We start from the raw sequence: 13,154 nt of genomic DNA on the forward strand, positions 1-13,154 counted from the left end.
AGATCTTCAGCTAAATATGCATTCAAGTTGCAAATACTATATTCTCAGGAATATGAAGATTGAGGAAAGGAAGTGGAAATGGATCATTTCTATGGCCTTAAACCTATGTGCAAGTACGTTTCTTATCTGCTTCTGTAATTTTACAACAGGAATTAAACAATTGGGTACATGGACTACAGCTCTGACTTGATACTTGAAAAGGTGAGCTCTGCATTAAACTACTTCGCTGTCGGAATGCTATCATTATCTTTAATGAGAGTGGCAGCACATGGATATGTCAAATTGCACCTTAGGGCATAAATTACCTGTTGTACCACATTCAGACTGATTTTTTAAATCAAATATGAACACATGTAACCCCCTGCTTCCTGCAGCTATGTTATGTACCTGGAACATTGATGTAAAATGTATTCTAAAGAGGTTTCCCGTGTCTATCACTATGCTGTTCATGAAGAGCACGCGTCTAATATCCCTAATGTTAGCTTGTCACATTTAACATCAGGGCGGGTGACTACCTGCTGTTTCAGTACAAATTTTTCAGCTGACGAAATTTCTTCCAGTTCTCATGGATGCTTCCATATTCTGCCCAATCAAAACATGAAGATTTCTGCATAGGCCAATGCAGAACCTGAATCAGACAGATACACAGATGTTAATTTGACTTGAGATCCATTAAGCACTGCAGAAAAACAAGAAATTGCCATAGAATCTTTCAGTTTAGTTCCATTCAATGTTTTTAAGAATAATTGGAGACAATCAAATAGCATTGATTAATTGGTGTCTTCTAATTTAAACAAAAATCCCTACATTGCATGAATTTGAGGTATAAGCAGAGGAGACCAGAAGGCAAATCCAGTGACTTACAACCATTCGAAGATGCTTTAACCTAGTTGAGACATAGAGGCGGGATCACTGAGAGAAGCATTCCTAGAATTCCGAAGTACAGACTACAGTACTGCACTGGAATTCACCACGCTCCAGCTGTGTCTGCCGGAAGGAACCCATCAAGTCTGCTGCTAAGTTCTAGCATAAATAAGACAACCTGGTCTCCTTCACCTTTGCAGAAAGAATGATAGATTTATAATCATACAAAATGTTTGCAAAACCAGTAAAATAAGGCATTGGCAAGTAAATTTTGATTCTGTCTCTTAAATCATTCTTTTTATGTAGCTTTCTTTCTTTTTTTTTTTTTTTTTAAGATAACCTCTTTCTCTAAAATGTTGGATTTTAAACATAAATGCAAAGTTCCTGACTTAGGAAAACATTAGCATATCATACCTACTGTTGTCCACTTTGCTTTGTGTTCTAAATAATAACTTACATTACTATTATCTATATGCCTGGTTTACTGCTCTGAAACTGAACCACACTGTGTATGCACAATAGTTTAAGCAGCTAGTAGTCATTCACTGATGGATATGGGGGATGATTTTTCTTTATATTTACAAATATGTTCATGAAGAAATGTGCATATATTATTCCCTGGTTATAACACTAGAAGTTATATTGGGGTCAAACTATAAAAACATATGTAATTTCTACAAATTATTAAATTTGCATCAAAACCTGAATAAATGTTGGCATCAATCTCACCAACATATAGACACCGGTGAGTATATTTTTCCAACACATATTTAACAACGGAACAAATTGCCAATTTATTAGGCTTGTGCCAATTTGGTGTGTGAAAATGGCATGCTGGTGTATTTGATTATTTTATTATGAGCAATATTGGACTCCTTTTCATATGTTGCGATATATTTATATTTATTTTCCCTTTTCGTAAAGTTTTTATTGGAAAGGCAAATTTACAGAGATAAGGAGATAGAGAAGGAGATAGAGAAAGATCCTCTGTCCACTGCTCCACACCCTTGGTGGCCACAATACCCCAAATTGAAATGATCTGAAGCCTGGAGCCAGGAGCTTCTTCCAGGTCTTCCATGCAGGAGCAGGGTGTCAAGGGTTTCAGTCATCCTCGACTGCTTTCCCAGGCCACAGGTGGGGAGCTGGATGGGAAGTGGAGCAGCTGGGAAATGAACCAACCAGCACCCATTTGCTATCACAGCTTATGCATGAGTAGGATTTAGCTACTAGACTATCGCTCAAAACCCTATATTTCATTTCTGATGAGTGTCTGTTTCTATTTTCCCTCTGTTCGTTTAAACTGTATCCCTTTGTTTATTCTCTCTGTAGATTGTTTATTTGAGAGAGACAAAGGGGGAGGGAGGGAGGGAGGGAGAGAGAGAGATTCTCCCATTTACTGGCACACTCCCCAATAGTTGCAACGTCTAAGACTGGACCACTATAGAGCCACATTCCTAGAATTGCAGCTGATGCTTCCTTAGGGGTTGTACAGACCCAAGTACTTGGGTCATTTTCTGCGGCTTTTAAAGCACATGAGCAAGAAGCTTTATCAGAGCTGGAGCAGCTAGGTACACACAGTTGCCAACATTGGATATCACTGTTGGAGTTACCAATGTAAGTGTGTTTATCTCTATCTTTACTATTACTTCAAAATGTTCAATCATTATAAAAGTTCCACTTAGTACCTTGTTTGTCCCGTCCGCTCCTTCTCTCGTCTTTCTCTCCCCTCCCCACTTTGCTTTCTTTGGAAATCACATCTTCTTTCAGAATTGTATGATCTTGTGCTGCGCAAACCATCAGCTTCTATGTTAACATCATAATTTGCTAACTTTGTATTAGATTTTGCAATACATGTTTTTTTTTTAAATCACTGCCTAAAGATTACCACAAGTAACCCTGGTTCTCTACCAGATGTGCGACATCTTCTTTTTTAATTCAATGTGCTTCTAATTCTTCCTTCTCATGTAACTGCTACAGTAGCTGCAACCATAATATAAGGGGAAAGAATTTGGAGGCTGTCAACTTGTTTATTTTCATTGCTTTTTGGTATCCATGGGAAATGCAATCTGGAATTTTCACATTAAGTCACTTTTTGGGACTATAATATTTTAAGCTTACTGTGCAACGTCTGTTGTGTTTATAGGTAAGCCTGATATTTATTTCTTGTATAAATTTGGAAGATTTTTTTCTAGCTTTTTTTCTTTTGCTGTTCTTCAGAGAAGAATAATTAGCAGCAGACAACTTACACAGTGTTTTCTGTGTCATTTGGAGAAACTGGCCCATTTAAATCTATTGCTGTTAGTCGCCCTTTTCCACGTAGTTTTAAGACTGAATTAGTGTGGATCTAGGTTCAGGCATTGTTTCTTTCATTTCTCAGAACCTAATTGAGAGTTGTTGACAAAGAGCAAGAATCTCTGTAAATACACATGAATGCTCTGTGTAAAAAGTTAGGGAAGTGGTGTGCAAAGGACAATTCCCTGAACAAAGCGTGCCTCTGCTCCCCACAGCTGTTGACGCTGGCACCGTCCTCCAAACCTGCTTCAAAGCAGCGTGTTGTTTCTCTTCACGGTCAGCCTGAGAAGCTCCTTACCCTTACCATCTCCATATCCACGAAGGCCATGAAGAAGGAGCAGCAGTAATGATGAAACGTTCTTAAGAGGTTTTCTTTTTTTTTTTTTAATGTCCCTTTTTAAAAAATATTTATTTTGAATGGAAAGTCAGATATACAGAGAGGAGGAGAGACAGAGAGGAAGATCTTCAGTCCGATGGTTCACTCCCCACGCGGCTGCAACGGCTGCAGCTGAGCAATCCGAAGCCAGGAGCTTCTTCCAGGTCTTCCACATGCTTGCAGGGTCCCAAGGCTTTGGGCCGTCCTTGACTGCTTTCCCAGGCCACAAGCAGGGAGCTGGATGGAAAGTGGAGCTGCCAGGATAAGGACTGGCATCCACATGGGATCCTGGCACGTCCCAGGCGAGGACTTTAACCGCTAGGCTATCGCGCCGGGCCCTCCTAAGAGGTTTTCAAGCAAACCTGGTCCAGAGTGAGGGAAACTAAAGAAGTAGGTCGCAGCAACAGCAGGGGTGGCTGCACCGGAGCATCACACTTAGAAAGTCAGTAATGTTTGTAGTTTGCAATTGCACCTCAAGCCCGGCATTGGCCTCACAAACATAAATTTAATTTGCTTACTTTTGCTTTACTCCAAATCTCACAGAAATATTCTGTCTGAGGCTTGCTAATCTGAATATCAGCAGAGAATGATATTTTCGAAAATAGTTTGGGTTTGGCATGAAGTAACGCAATTCAATTCTACAGTAACTTCAAGAACACATAATGACAATGTAAACGGATTCACCTTTCAAATAAATAATTTTTTTTTAAAAAAAAGGTGATCCAAGTCTTTATTACAAGTGGGTAAACATCCAAATGTAGACACTTATGATTCCCCTTGACCACTGAGAGAAAAGCCTGTGATTATTTTCTTTTTGTGGAGGGAGTGGGAGGAAACTCTGCAATGGAGGAAAAGGTGTGTGTTTAGAAGACTTTTTCTTGCACAAGTGGCTAGAAGAGTGCTACAAAACAGCGTGACAGCAGGAAAACAAACACAAGCCACTCACCCCTGCATTTTCTCCCTCCCTCAGCTACCAGTAGAAAAGCAAAGTCCTTTTGAATCAAGAACATAGGAACAGCAGGAAAGAAGAGCTGACAAGAGATACGTGAGGATTTCAATGAAGGAGTCTGGTCAGATAGCCATACACTAAAGCCTCTTGTGGACAATCTACCCATGAGGACTACGAGCCATCAACCTGACTTCAGAGACCACTGCTGGGTACAGGGAACAAAACCATACCTCAGAAAAGAATACAATAAAGGTACAACAGGCACCACAACAAAATAGAAAATGAATACACCAATTCAACAACCACATACCTACAATGTGGAAGAAAAACAGCCTACCCTGAGAAAGAAGTGTCAAAGAAACATCCTGTGAGGCAGGAGGTGATGCTGGGTTGCTAGCATCGCAGGAGGCAGCAGGTGATGCTGGGTTCCCAGCATCTCAAGAGGCAGGAGGTGATGCTGGGTTCCTAGCATCGCAGGAGGCAGCAGGTGATGCTGGGTTCCTAGCATCTCAAGAGGCAGGAGGTGATGCTGGGTTCCTAGCCCGGAGGCAGGAGGTGATGCTGGGTTCCTAGCACCCCAGGAGACAGCAGGAGATGCTGGGTTTCTAATCCCCACCTCAGCTGACTCCAGTAAAGCTCCTGGTTGTTGACATTAGGCCCAGTCCTATCGTACTCCATGGAGTCCAGTCAGGACACAGTTCATCTCCATTCTAGAACTCCAGTCATCACTTAATTGTTTGTGGTTGCCCTAGTGATTGCCATTGGTTAATGGAGCTTTATACAAGCCCTTACATGTACTTACTCTCTGTCTGCTCTGGGTTTCTTACTGCATAACATGGCTGCCCAGACTGTATTTAGGACCATGAGTGGAAAGGCTAAAGCACTCAGCTGACAACAGGAGCTGACAACAGACCCATGGACAGAGGTAATGAATCATGTCAGCCTCACCAGAAACAGCCCAGCTCTACCCAGCCTGACAGGCTGACCTTCATAAGTATCGAATAGTTAATATTTTAAGCCTAACTTGGAGAGAGAGAGAGAGAGACAGAGAGAGAGAGAGAGTGTGTATGTGTGTGATAATAGGTACCTGGAAAACAATATAAATGAACCATGATTAGCTGAATAATTGTAATCATTGTCATTATGTTAACAGGTCTATTTTCTTTCTCTCTGTGTTTGTGATACACATTTCAAAGTTTTTATAACATAAATTTAAGAAGAAAACACTGTATTTCAGTATCACATAAAAGGATTCTTTCCTAGATTTCATTTGTTTCAATGCATACAGGTTGTTTTCCTTTTATTATATTTATCTTAAACTATTTAAATATCTATCTGTAAATTTAAAAATAACATATAAACTATAAGAAGAAAGGCATGTAAGCAAGCCATTTATAAACATTATAGTTAATATTGAAAGAATGGACTAAGAATAAAATCATTATTTCCATGCAAAACATATTAACCATAGATTTTTCATAACAAAACATGAAATACGTGAGAAGTATCAGAAAAGTATCAAGCAATGAAGCTCTCATCCTAATAGAAGAGGCAACATGGTATAACATGCTGCAGTGATAACACTAGTTTTCATCATTCCACTCCTGTGTGCCTTCCATGGATTATCTGTTTGAATCCTTACCACCAGCCAAACAAGGCAGACCCTGGACAGATGGACAATTACCTGAGAAGATAATGATCTGAGAGTTCATAGTTGTCTGTTGTAATGAGTCCCAATGATATTTTTAAACTGAGAACAATCACATAATTTGTTTGCATTGGAGCAGCTTAAAAAGGTATTTTTTAATGATTCATTTCATTCTCCTTTGAAATAAAGGATTACATAGAGAAGGAGAGGCAGAGTGAGAGGTCTTCCATCCATTGGTTCACATCCCAAAGTTTGCAATTTTCTGAACTAAGCCTGTTTAAAAACTGAAGTCAGGAGTTCTTCCGGGATTCTCATGTGGGTGCAGATGTCCAAGAATTTGAGCCATCCTCTGCTATTTTGTAATACCATAAACAGGGAGCTGGATCAGAAGGGGAGCAGCCAATATTCAATCTAGCATGCATATGGGATGCTTGCTCTGTAGGTTGAGGTTTAGCCTGTTATGCTACAGTGCCAGCCCCATGAATTAACGGTTGTTCAGTCTCTATGTATGGCTGCCTTGAAGATGTCTGCTGGGACTGTAGTTATTTCAAGGCTTGTCTATGGGGATCATGGTCACCTCTGTGTATGTCACAATGAAGAAACTCCCAAGGATGTCTCCTGGTGTGACTGGCTTTGAACACATCAGGTGACCTAGTGGTATTTGACAAGGAAGCTTCAGTGTTTTTATAATCCAGTCTTGGAAATGACATCATCTCTTTTAGAGTCTCTTATTTGGACACAAGTCTGTAAGTCTAGTCCATGGAAGGGAAGGCCTATTTTTTTTTAAGATCTATTTATATTTTTTACTGGAAAGGCAGATACATACACAGAGAAGAGACAGAGAGAGAAACATCTTTCATCTGCTGATTCACTCCCCAAGTGGCCACAACAACTGGAGCTAACCCGATCTGAAACCAGGAGACAACAGGCTCCTCCAGGTCTCCCAAGTGGATTCAGGGTCCTAAGGCTTTAGACCAACCTCTGTTGCTTTCCCAGGCCACAAATAGGAAGCTGGATGGGAAGTGGAGCTAATGGTATATAAACTGGCTCACATATGTTATTCCAGCACATCCAAGGTGAGGATTTAGCCAGTAGACTATCGTGCCAGGCCTGGGAGGGCTTAATTTAAAATGAAGTTGTGAGTTCCAGGAAGTGGCTATCATGGTCAACACCTTAGATGTCGTGGGCCACAAATGAAGTTCTTGTCTAAGATGCTGCAGGTAGTCAGTATACCTCTCCCCCACCCTCACCCCTGTGCTAAACCACCCAGCTAGATCCAGGGCATCAGGTTCTTATCCAGGAGACCGATACATACACAGAGTCAGGGTCATATTTACCATATCTGCAACAGTAAGCCTTCCACATGGTTATCTTCTGAGTAATGTTGACTTGCTGATAAGTGACCAGCCTCAGATCATTGGCTTTGCATCTGTAAAGCACAACCAAGCATGCCACCAGGTTTGTACAAAGGTAAATGTACTTGACAATGCACTCAACAGGTAGGGCGCAGGCTGTGACCCTTTTAGATAACCTCCGCTTCTGAAAGTATGTGTGGATTCAAGAGAGATTCCCACAGTACAAGCATAACCTTGACTTATCTCTGATTTATGACAACAACAACAAGTCGGAGGGTTTCAAGCTTTAGAACTTCAGGGGTAGTGAATTCTTTGAGGCACCTTTGATCATGATGAAACACACCTTCAAATCTTATGGATGGGGTATCCATCACAGGGGCAGGAGTTGGCTAAAGTGTGGAGATTGCACTGTATCTTTAGAGCTGCTGGCATCTATTGAAGTGTTCTAAGACTGCCGGGGTAGTTTGATTGGATGTTTACCTGCTGCTCCGAGTTAAAGCATTCCATCAAACCACACTTTTGTTCTCAGGATTGAGTGGTGCCCTTTTTTACACCATTCTGAATTCTGTCATATCAGTTTAACAAAATCTGAATCTGTCCTACCCGTACAGATTGGTCAAAACCCAGGATCTCCGACAGGCAGAGACCTCGATGACTGCCAGCCAAGTCATAAGGTTTCTGGGGATGAAATTGATTGCCTGTCCTGTGCTTCTGCTTCTGTAAACAACCACATCACTGACATGTGTTAGGAACTCAGCAGATGCTTGTGATTTCAAGAAGAGCTGCACTGGATTGTCCACCTTTGCACTTAGCTACTGTATTGTGTTCTGAATATGGAGAAACAGGCATGCTTTCACTGTGCTAGTGAGGGGATATAACTGAATAAATGCATGTTTAGATATTTACTCCAGAGAGTGACAGGAAAGAAAAGGTAAAGACAGATTGTATGTTTAATGGTTTACCAAAATGCCCACAACAGCCATGGCTTGGGCAGGCCAAATGCAGGAGTTAAGAATTTACATACAGCTAACAGAAACTCAACTACTGGAGACACCATCTGTTGCTTCTTGGGAGAATGAACAGAAACAGTGCAGCTGGGACTTAAAAGGGACAGCCAAAGCATCAGCTTGGCCTGCTGCACAACACAAAAGTTCAGTTGCCAAATAACTGTTGAACTTCTACAAGAGTACCACACTAGAGTAGGTGTCATGAGACATTTTTAAGTAACACATGGCCATTACTATCTCACTGGGAGACAGAATCATATATTGATAACCCTACGTCAGTACACCATGGCATATAGAAAGATGACATAAAATATGCCAAGAGGGGACCCATAAAAAGAAATAGGAGAAAACTTGAGGGTGATGTAACTTGTGAGCTGAGTTTAAAAGACTGAATGAAGAGCAGTTCTAAATGTGTCTCTCTTACACTTTGCGATACTGGTCTGGTCAGTCTTGGGGAGAAAGTCAAATCTACAGAAGGGAAACAAAATGGAAACATGTGGAAAGGAGAAACAGGAGTTACTGAGGGTTGCAAGGGATATACAGAGCCAAGTCAAGTCTCCTCTCCCCGTCTTTCTGTCTTTTCAGCCATCTATGAACAGTCCTGCGAGGTGTACAGGCACCAAGGGAACACAGCTGGATTCTTTTACATCGACTCCGATGGCAGCGGGCCCCTGGCACCTCTCCAGGTGTACTGCAACATCACTGGTAAGGGTGCAAACTCCCTCTCACACTTACCCCTTTTATGGCTTGAATCAAAAGGGTATCTCCAAGGAGAAGATACCTGTGTGGCTAAGATATCCAAGGAAGACTTTATTTAGGAATTGGAAGTTAAAATTTTCTCATGAACAAGAGAGAAAACAAAGTTGTGTCCTTGACCCTCTAACTATGTTTCACTGAACTGACATTCGGTCGTCAGGCATTTTCTGTAAAGCTTGCCATGGATATTTTTTTCTTAAAATTTACAAATGCAAAGAATAATAAAACAAAAAAGTAAAAGACAAGATTTTTTAAAAAAAAATCCTGGTAGACCCTCCTTCTGGAAGTGTGAAAGTTTCAAGTGAATCAAGTCTGGTAATGAGGAATAGGTTTGAGGAACTCTGGCTGCTCATCAGTGAAATGTGAAGAATTGTTTCCAGCCCCTAGAGTGGTGAGGGTTCAATGCTGCCATTTGTATCGGAACAACCAGCTTAACTGCCTAATCAGAAAACACTTAGCAAAAAATCAGAGCATTGCCTGACAAGATCTTCCTTGCAACTTGACATTTAAACTCTTAGTTTTCAAGTTTGTATTTCTGATGTTAGCAGGACGCCTTGTCAGCATATTAAAACTTACTTCACAAGGGCAAACATTTTCTTTTGTAAGGTGCAGTTGCTTATGGTTATGCAAACATTGTTTGTCTAGGAACCTAAACAACATTAAATTATTTTTCCTATCTGGAGGGATGTGATGATGATTTTGTGCCTGGACTTTTGTGACAATCTGCTGGTATTGCAAATCATTTGCAAAGATCATTTAGCCAAATGTCTACAGTAGAGCTTGCTTTTGCTCCAAAGCAGCTCATAATCCTTTGCACAGCACATTTCAAGTCTCCGTATCTCCTCACTATAGCTATTATGATGATGTGTCTTGCTCCTTGGGCAGCAGCTTCTGTGTTCATTAAACCAATCAAAGCATGCATAGTGGAGTAGGTTTGAAGCTGTAATTGAGGTCTTCCAATATTCCTGCATAGAGTTGTACAATGTGATTGCAGGTAATAAGTTATCATCCCAGTTGTTGACAGAAAGGAAGAAGGGAATATGGCAATGCAGTTCTTACAGCTGGAGCAACAGTGCTTACCTCGGGACTGCAGACATGTCTACCACTGCAGGAGTACATGGGACAGGGCCCCTCTGTTGGCCATTTGTTTCTCCCCAGGAACCTAATTTTTTGCAGTTGTATTTAATGGCAAAATAGAAACAATGCAGTGCTTGTGTCCTGGGTTTTTGTGATCCATTTCTACGCTACTGTCTTCCGCCTAGGAAGCATTCCCATGTCCAGTCTCCTGCTTCCCCACACGTGTCACTTACCCGCGGAAGACTCACAGAAGAGCAAGCTGTGCACATGTTCTCATATGTGTTGCTCATAATAATTTGAGTAGCCATCAGCTGTGGAAATAACATGCTGAAAATGTATCACTCAACCACAGGCAACAATAAAATCATGCTGATTATTCACAGGATACCAACCCAGTGCAACATGCTTTGCTATGAAGGAGCTAGAAAAATTCTCATTTTACAAATTCCTTTAAGGAGGCTGGTAAATTGTAGAAGCAGGATACCAATTATAGCTGCCTAGGTCTGTGGCTTTGCTCTGTATACGTGTTATCAGAGTGGCCAGGAAAGATCTGGGAACTGAGGAACTATGCGTCACTGTGCTTTGATAATCCCTGGGTTCAGGTGCTAACAAACCACTGGGGGTAGAGAAACGATGGTCATGTGACTCCTGAGGTTTACAGCCTGTCTAATCATATGTCTTTGCAGCATAAGTTGCTACAGCGATGCTTGTAACTCAGACCACATGTAGAGTGATCTTTCAGAAAGGTAGATCTGGCCATGCTTCTCCATGCCATCTGCCGCTGCCTGAATTTATGGCGAGAACTTCGTCTTTAGCTCTTTATTTTCAAATAGCATGTAGGGAAGACTGATGACTCCACATGCTTCAATTAAAATTCATAAAACAGCATTTGGGCATGTTGCAGTGTCTGAGATAGTAATTACTATTTGCTGCAGTGATTTTAGTAGGAGCACAGACAGGACTCTCAGTCATTATCCTTGGTGTCTGTCTCTGCCAAAGCAGGATGTGACAGATGGCTTGACTGCATCCAATCAATACAATGAGTGAGCACACGAAGAGTATTGGAGAGTGGCAAAGGGATGGAAGGTCCTTTCCAGATGATCTGTCCCCTCCCGCTGGACGCCTGTCTCCTGTCACCAAGGAGCGAGGCTCAGCAGCGGTGCCTCCTTCCTGGTGGAGATGCACTCCTGGATCACACATACCTGCACATGAGCACTTGATTCTGTTGCATCCGTACTTGTATTGTTGCTTACACTTCATAGTGAAAGCTTTCTTTCTGTAAATAATGCGTTTTCCATTAGGCTGAGGAAGAATGGCAATTGAATGATTCAGAGGAAGACAGTTCATCTAAGTGTCTGTCTCCCTGCTTAATGCATTATGCTGTTGACCAAAGAGTGACAACCACAAAGAGCTTCCAGAACATTTGCTTCTTAGGAAAAAAACTAGGGCTAAGAGCTGCTGGTGCTGAAGATCTGAGCTTTAAAAGTCCCCTAAGGGAAAAAAAAAAAAAGAAAAAAAAAGCCTCCCTAGGTAAGCAGCAGACAATATAATCTTCTGCTAAATTGGGCCATTGAATAAAATTACTAAGTCATAAAGCTGTAGCAATACCCTGAAATTAAAGCACCACCACCTTTGAATTGCCAAGAATGTTAACAGGCACTTAGAGAAATTCCTTTTATACACTCATTTAGCAGAGCCAGTTGACTGCAGTCCACATGAGTGAGGACTCTGCCATGGAAAAGGGATTTGCATACGCATAACTTTCTTTATCCATTCACTGACTCCCTGAAGTCCTTATCATCTTTCCACTTGTTACTTCTCTAATTTGTATTTCCTTTGCTCAGCTATTTACACACTCATTATCTCACTAACTAATTCAGTTATCAGAAAGTAAGACTTTGAGATAAAATTTTGAGTACTGGATTGAGCTAGACACGAGGTTACAGGAGGACACATTCATCCATAGTGTAGGAAAAGGGGTTGGCAGTTGGTATGGAAACAGTACAAAGGGGTGGGGATGAATGCCAGGATACAATCAGCCTGGAGACTCTGCTCTCCAAGCTGAATTTGGTCTTTGGTAATATTCCCTGAGCATATATCGGTGTGAGGCAATGGTCATGATGTCCAGCATTCAAGTTGTCATGCAGTTTCCTCAGAGGGCCAAAGAGGCTGCACACTCTCCATTTTGCAAGGCCAAGCACCGACATCTCAACCACCAGGTTTCACAAGGGGGTAAACAGTGGATGCAGGAGTTGAGGCTGTAATTCTCTAACCTGTGCTCATAGAGAGTTCCTGAGGTGAGAACAGGTCCCCGTGTCTAGACACAGCCCCTCATGGGATGTGCTGCCTTGTTGATGGTCATCTTTGCCTAGGTCGGTACCTGGGAGAAACGCTCCTCTGGGAAGTGATCACAAGGAAGTTTGCTCTCTATCTTGCCTACTCAACTCCTTAATTACAATGTTGTTTGGGTCTCATTCTCTGCCTCTCACTTGGGAAGCGGGAATTCCACTGCTCAAGTTCCCACCACTGTGGCACAGGTAGTGCAGTTGGCAGGAGCAGGGCCCAGGTACTCTGACACAGGGTGCAGGCATCGTAACAGGTGAACTCAGCACAGCACAAGCACCCACCCCCTTTCCACCTCTTACATCTGCCAGGCTTCCACTTCAGCCCCTGCTTTCTGTTTCATTGGTTGGGTTTCACACTGTTGATCCTCTTGAAGAGTACATGCCAGTCATGTAAAATGTTCCAAATGCAGCATGTTTTCCCTGATTATTTACTTACTTTAGAGCTCTTCACCAAGAAAACCTCCTGGGTTATGTCTGCCCCTCCT

At 41.8% G+C, this 13,154-nt stretch overlaps 1 protein-coding gene across 1 annotated transcript in view; it reads left to right on the forward strand.

The window, feature by feature from the left end:
* Positions 1 to 13,154, forward strand: part of LOC101521841 (contactin-associated protein-like 5) — a 415,974-nt gene that overhangs the window by 272,144 nt on the left and 130,676 nt on the right. The window contains exon 12 of the mRNA XM_058664165.1: positions 9,077 to 9,196. Within this exon, the coding sequence (XP_058520148.1) occupies positions 9,077 to 9,196 (120 nt within the window). The remainder of the gene's footprint in view (positions 1 to 9,076; positions 9,197 to 13,154) is intronic.

Source organism: Ochotona princeps, chromosome 5, assembly GCF_030435755.1.
Source record: "Ochotona princeps isolate mOchPri1 chromosome 5, mOchPri1.hap1, whole genome shotgun sequence".
NCBI lineage: Eukaryota > Metazoa > Chordata > Mammalia > Lagomorpha > Ochotonidae > Ochotona > Ochotona princeps.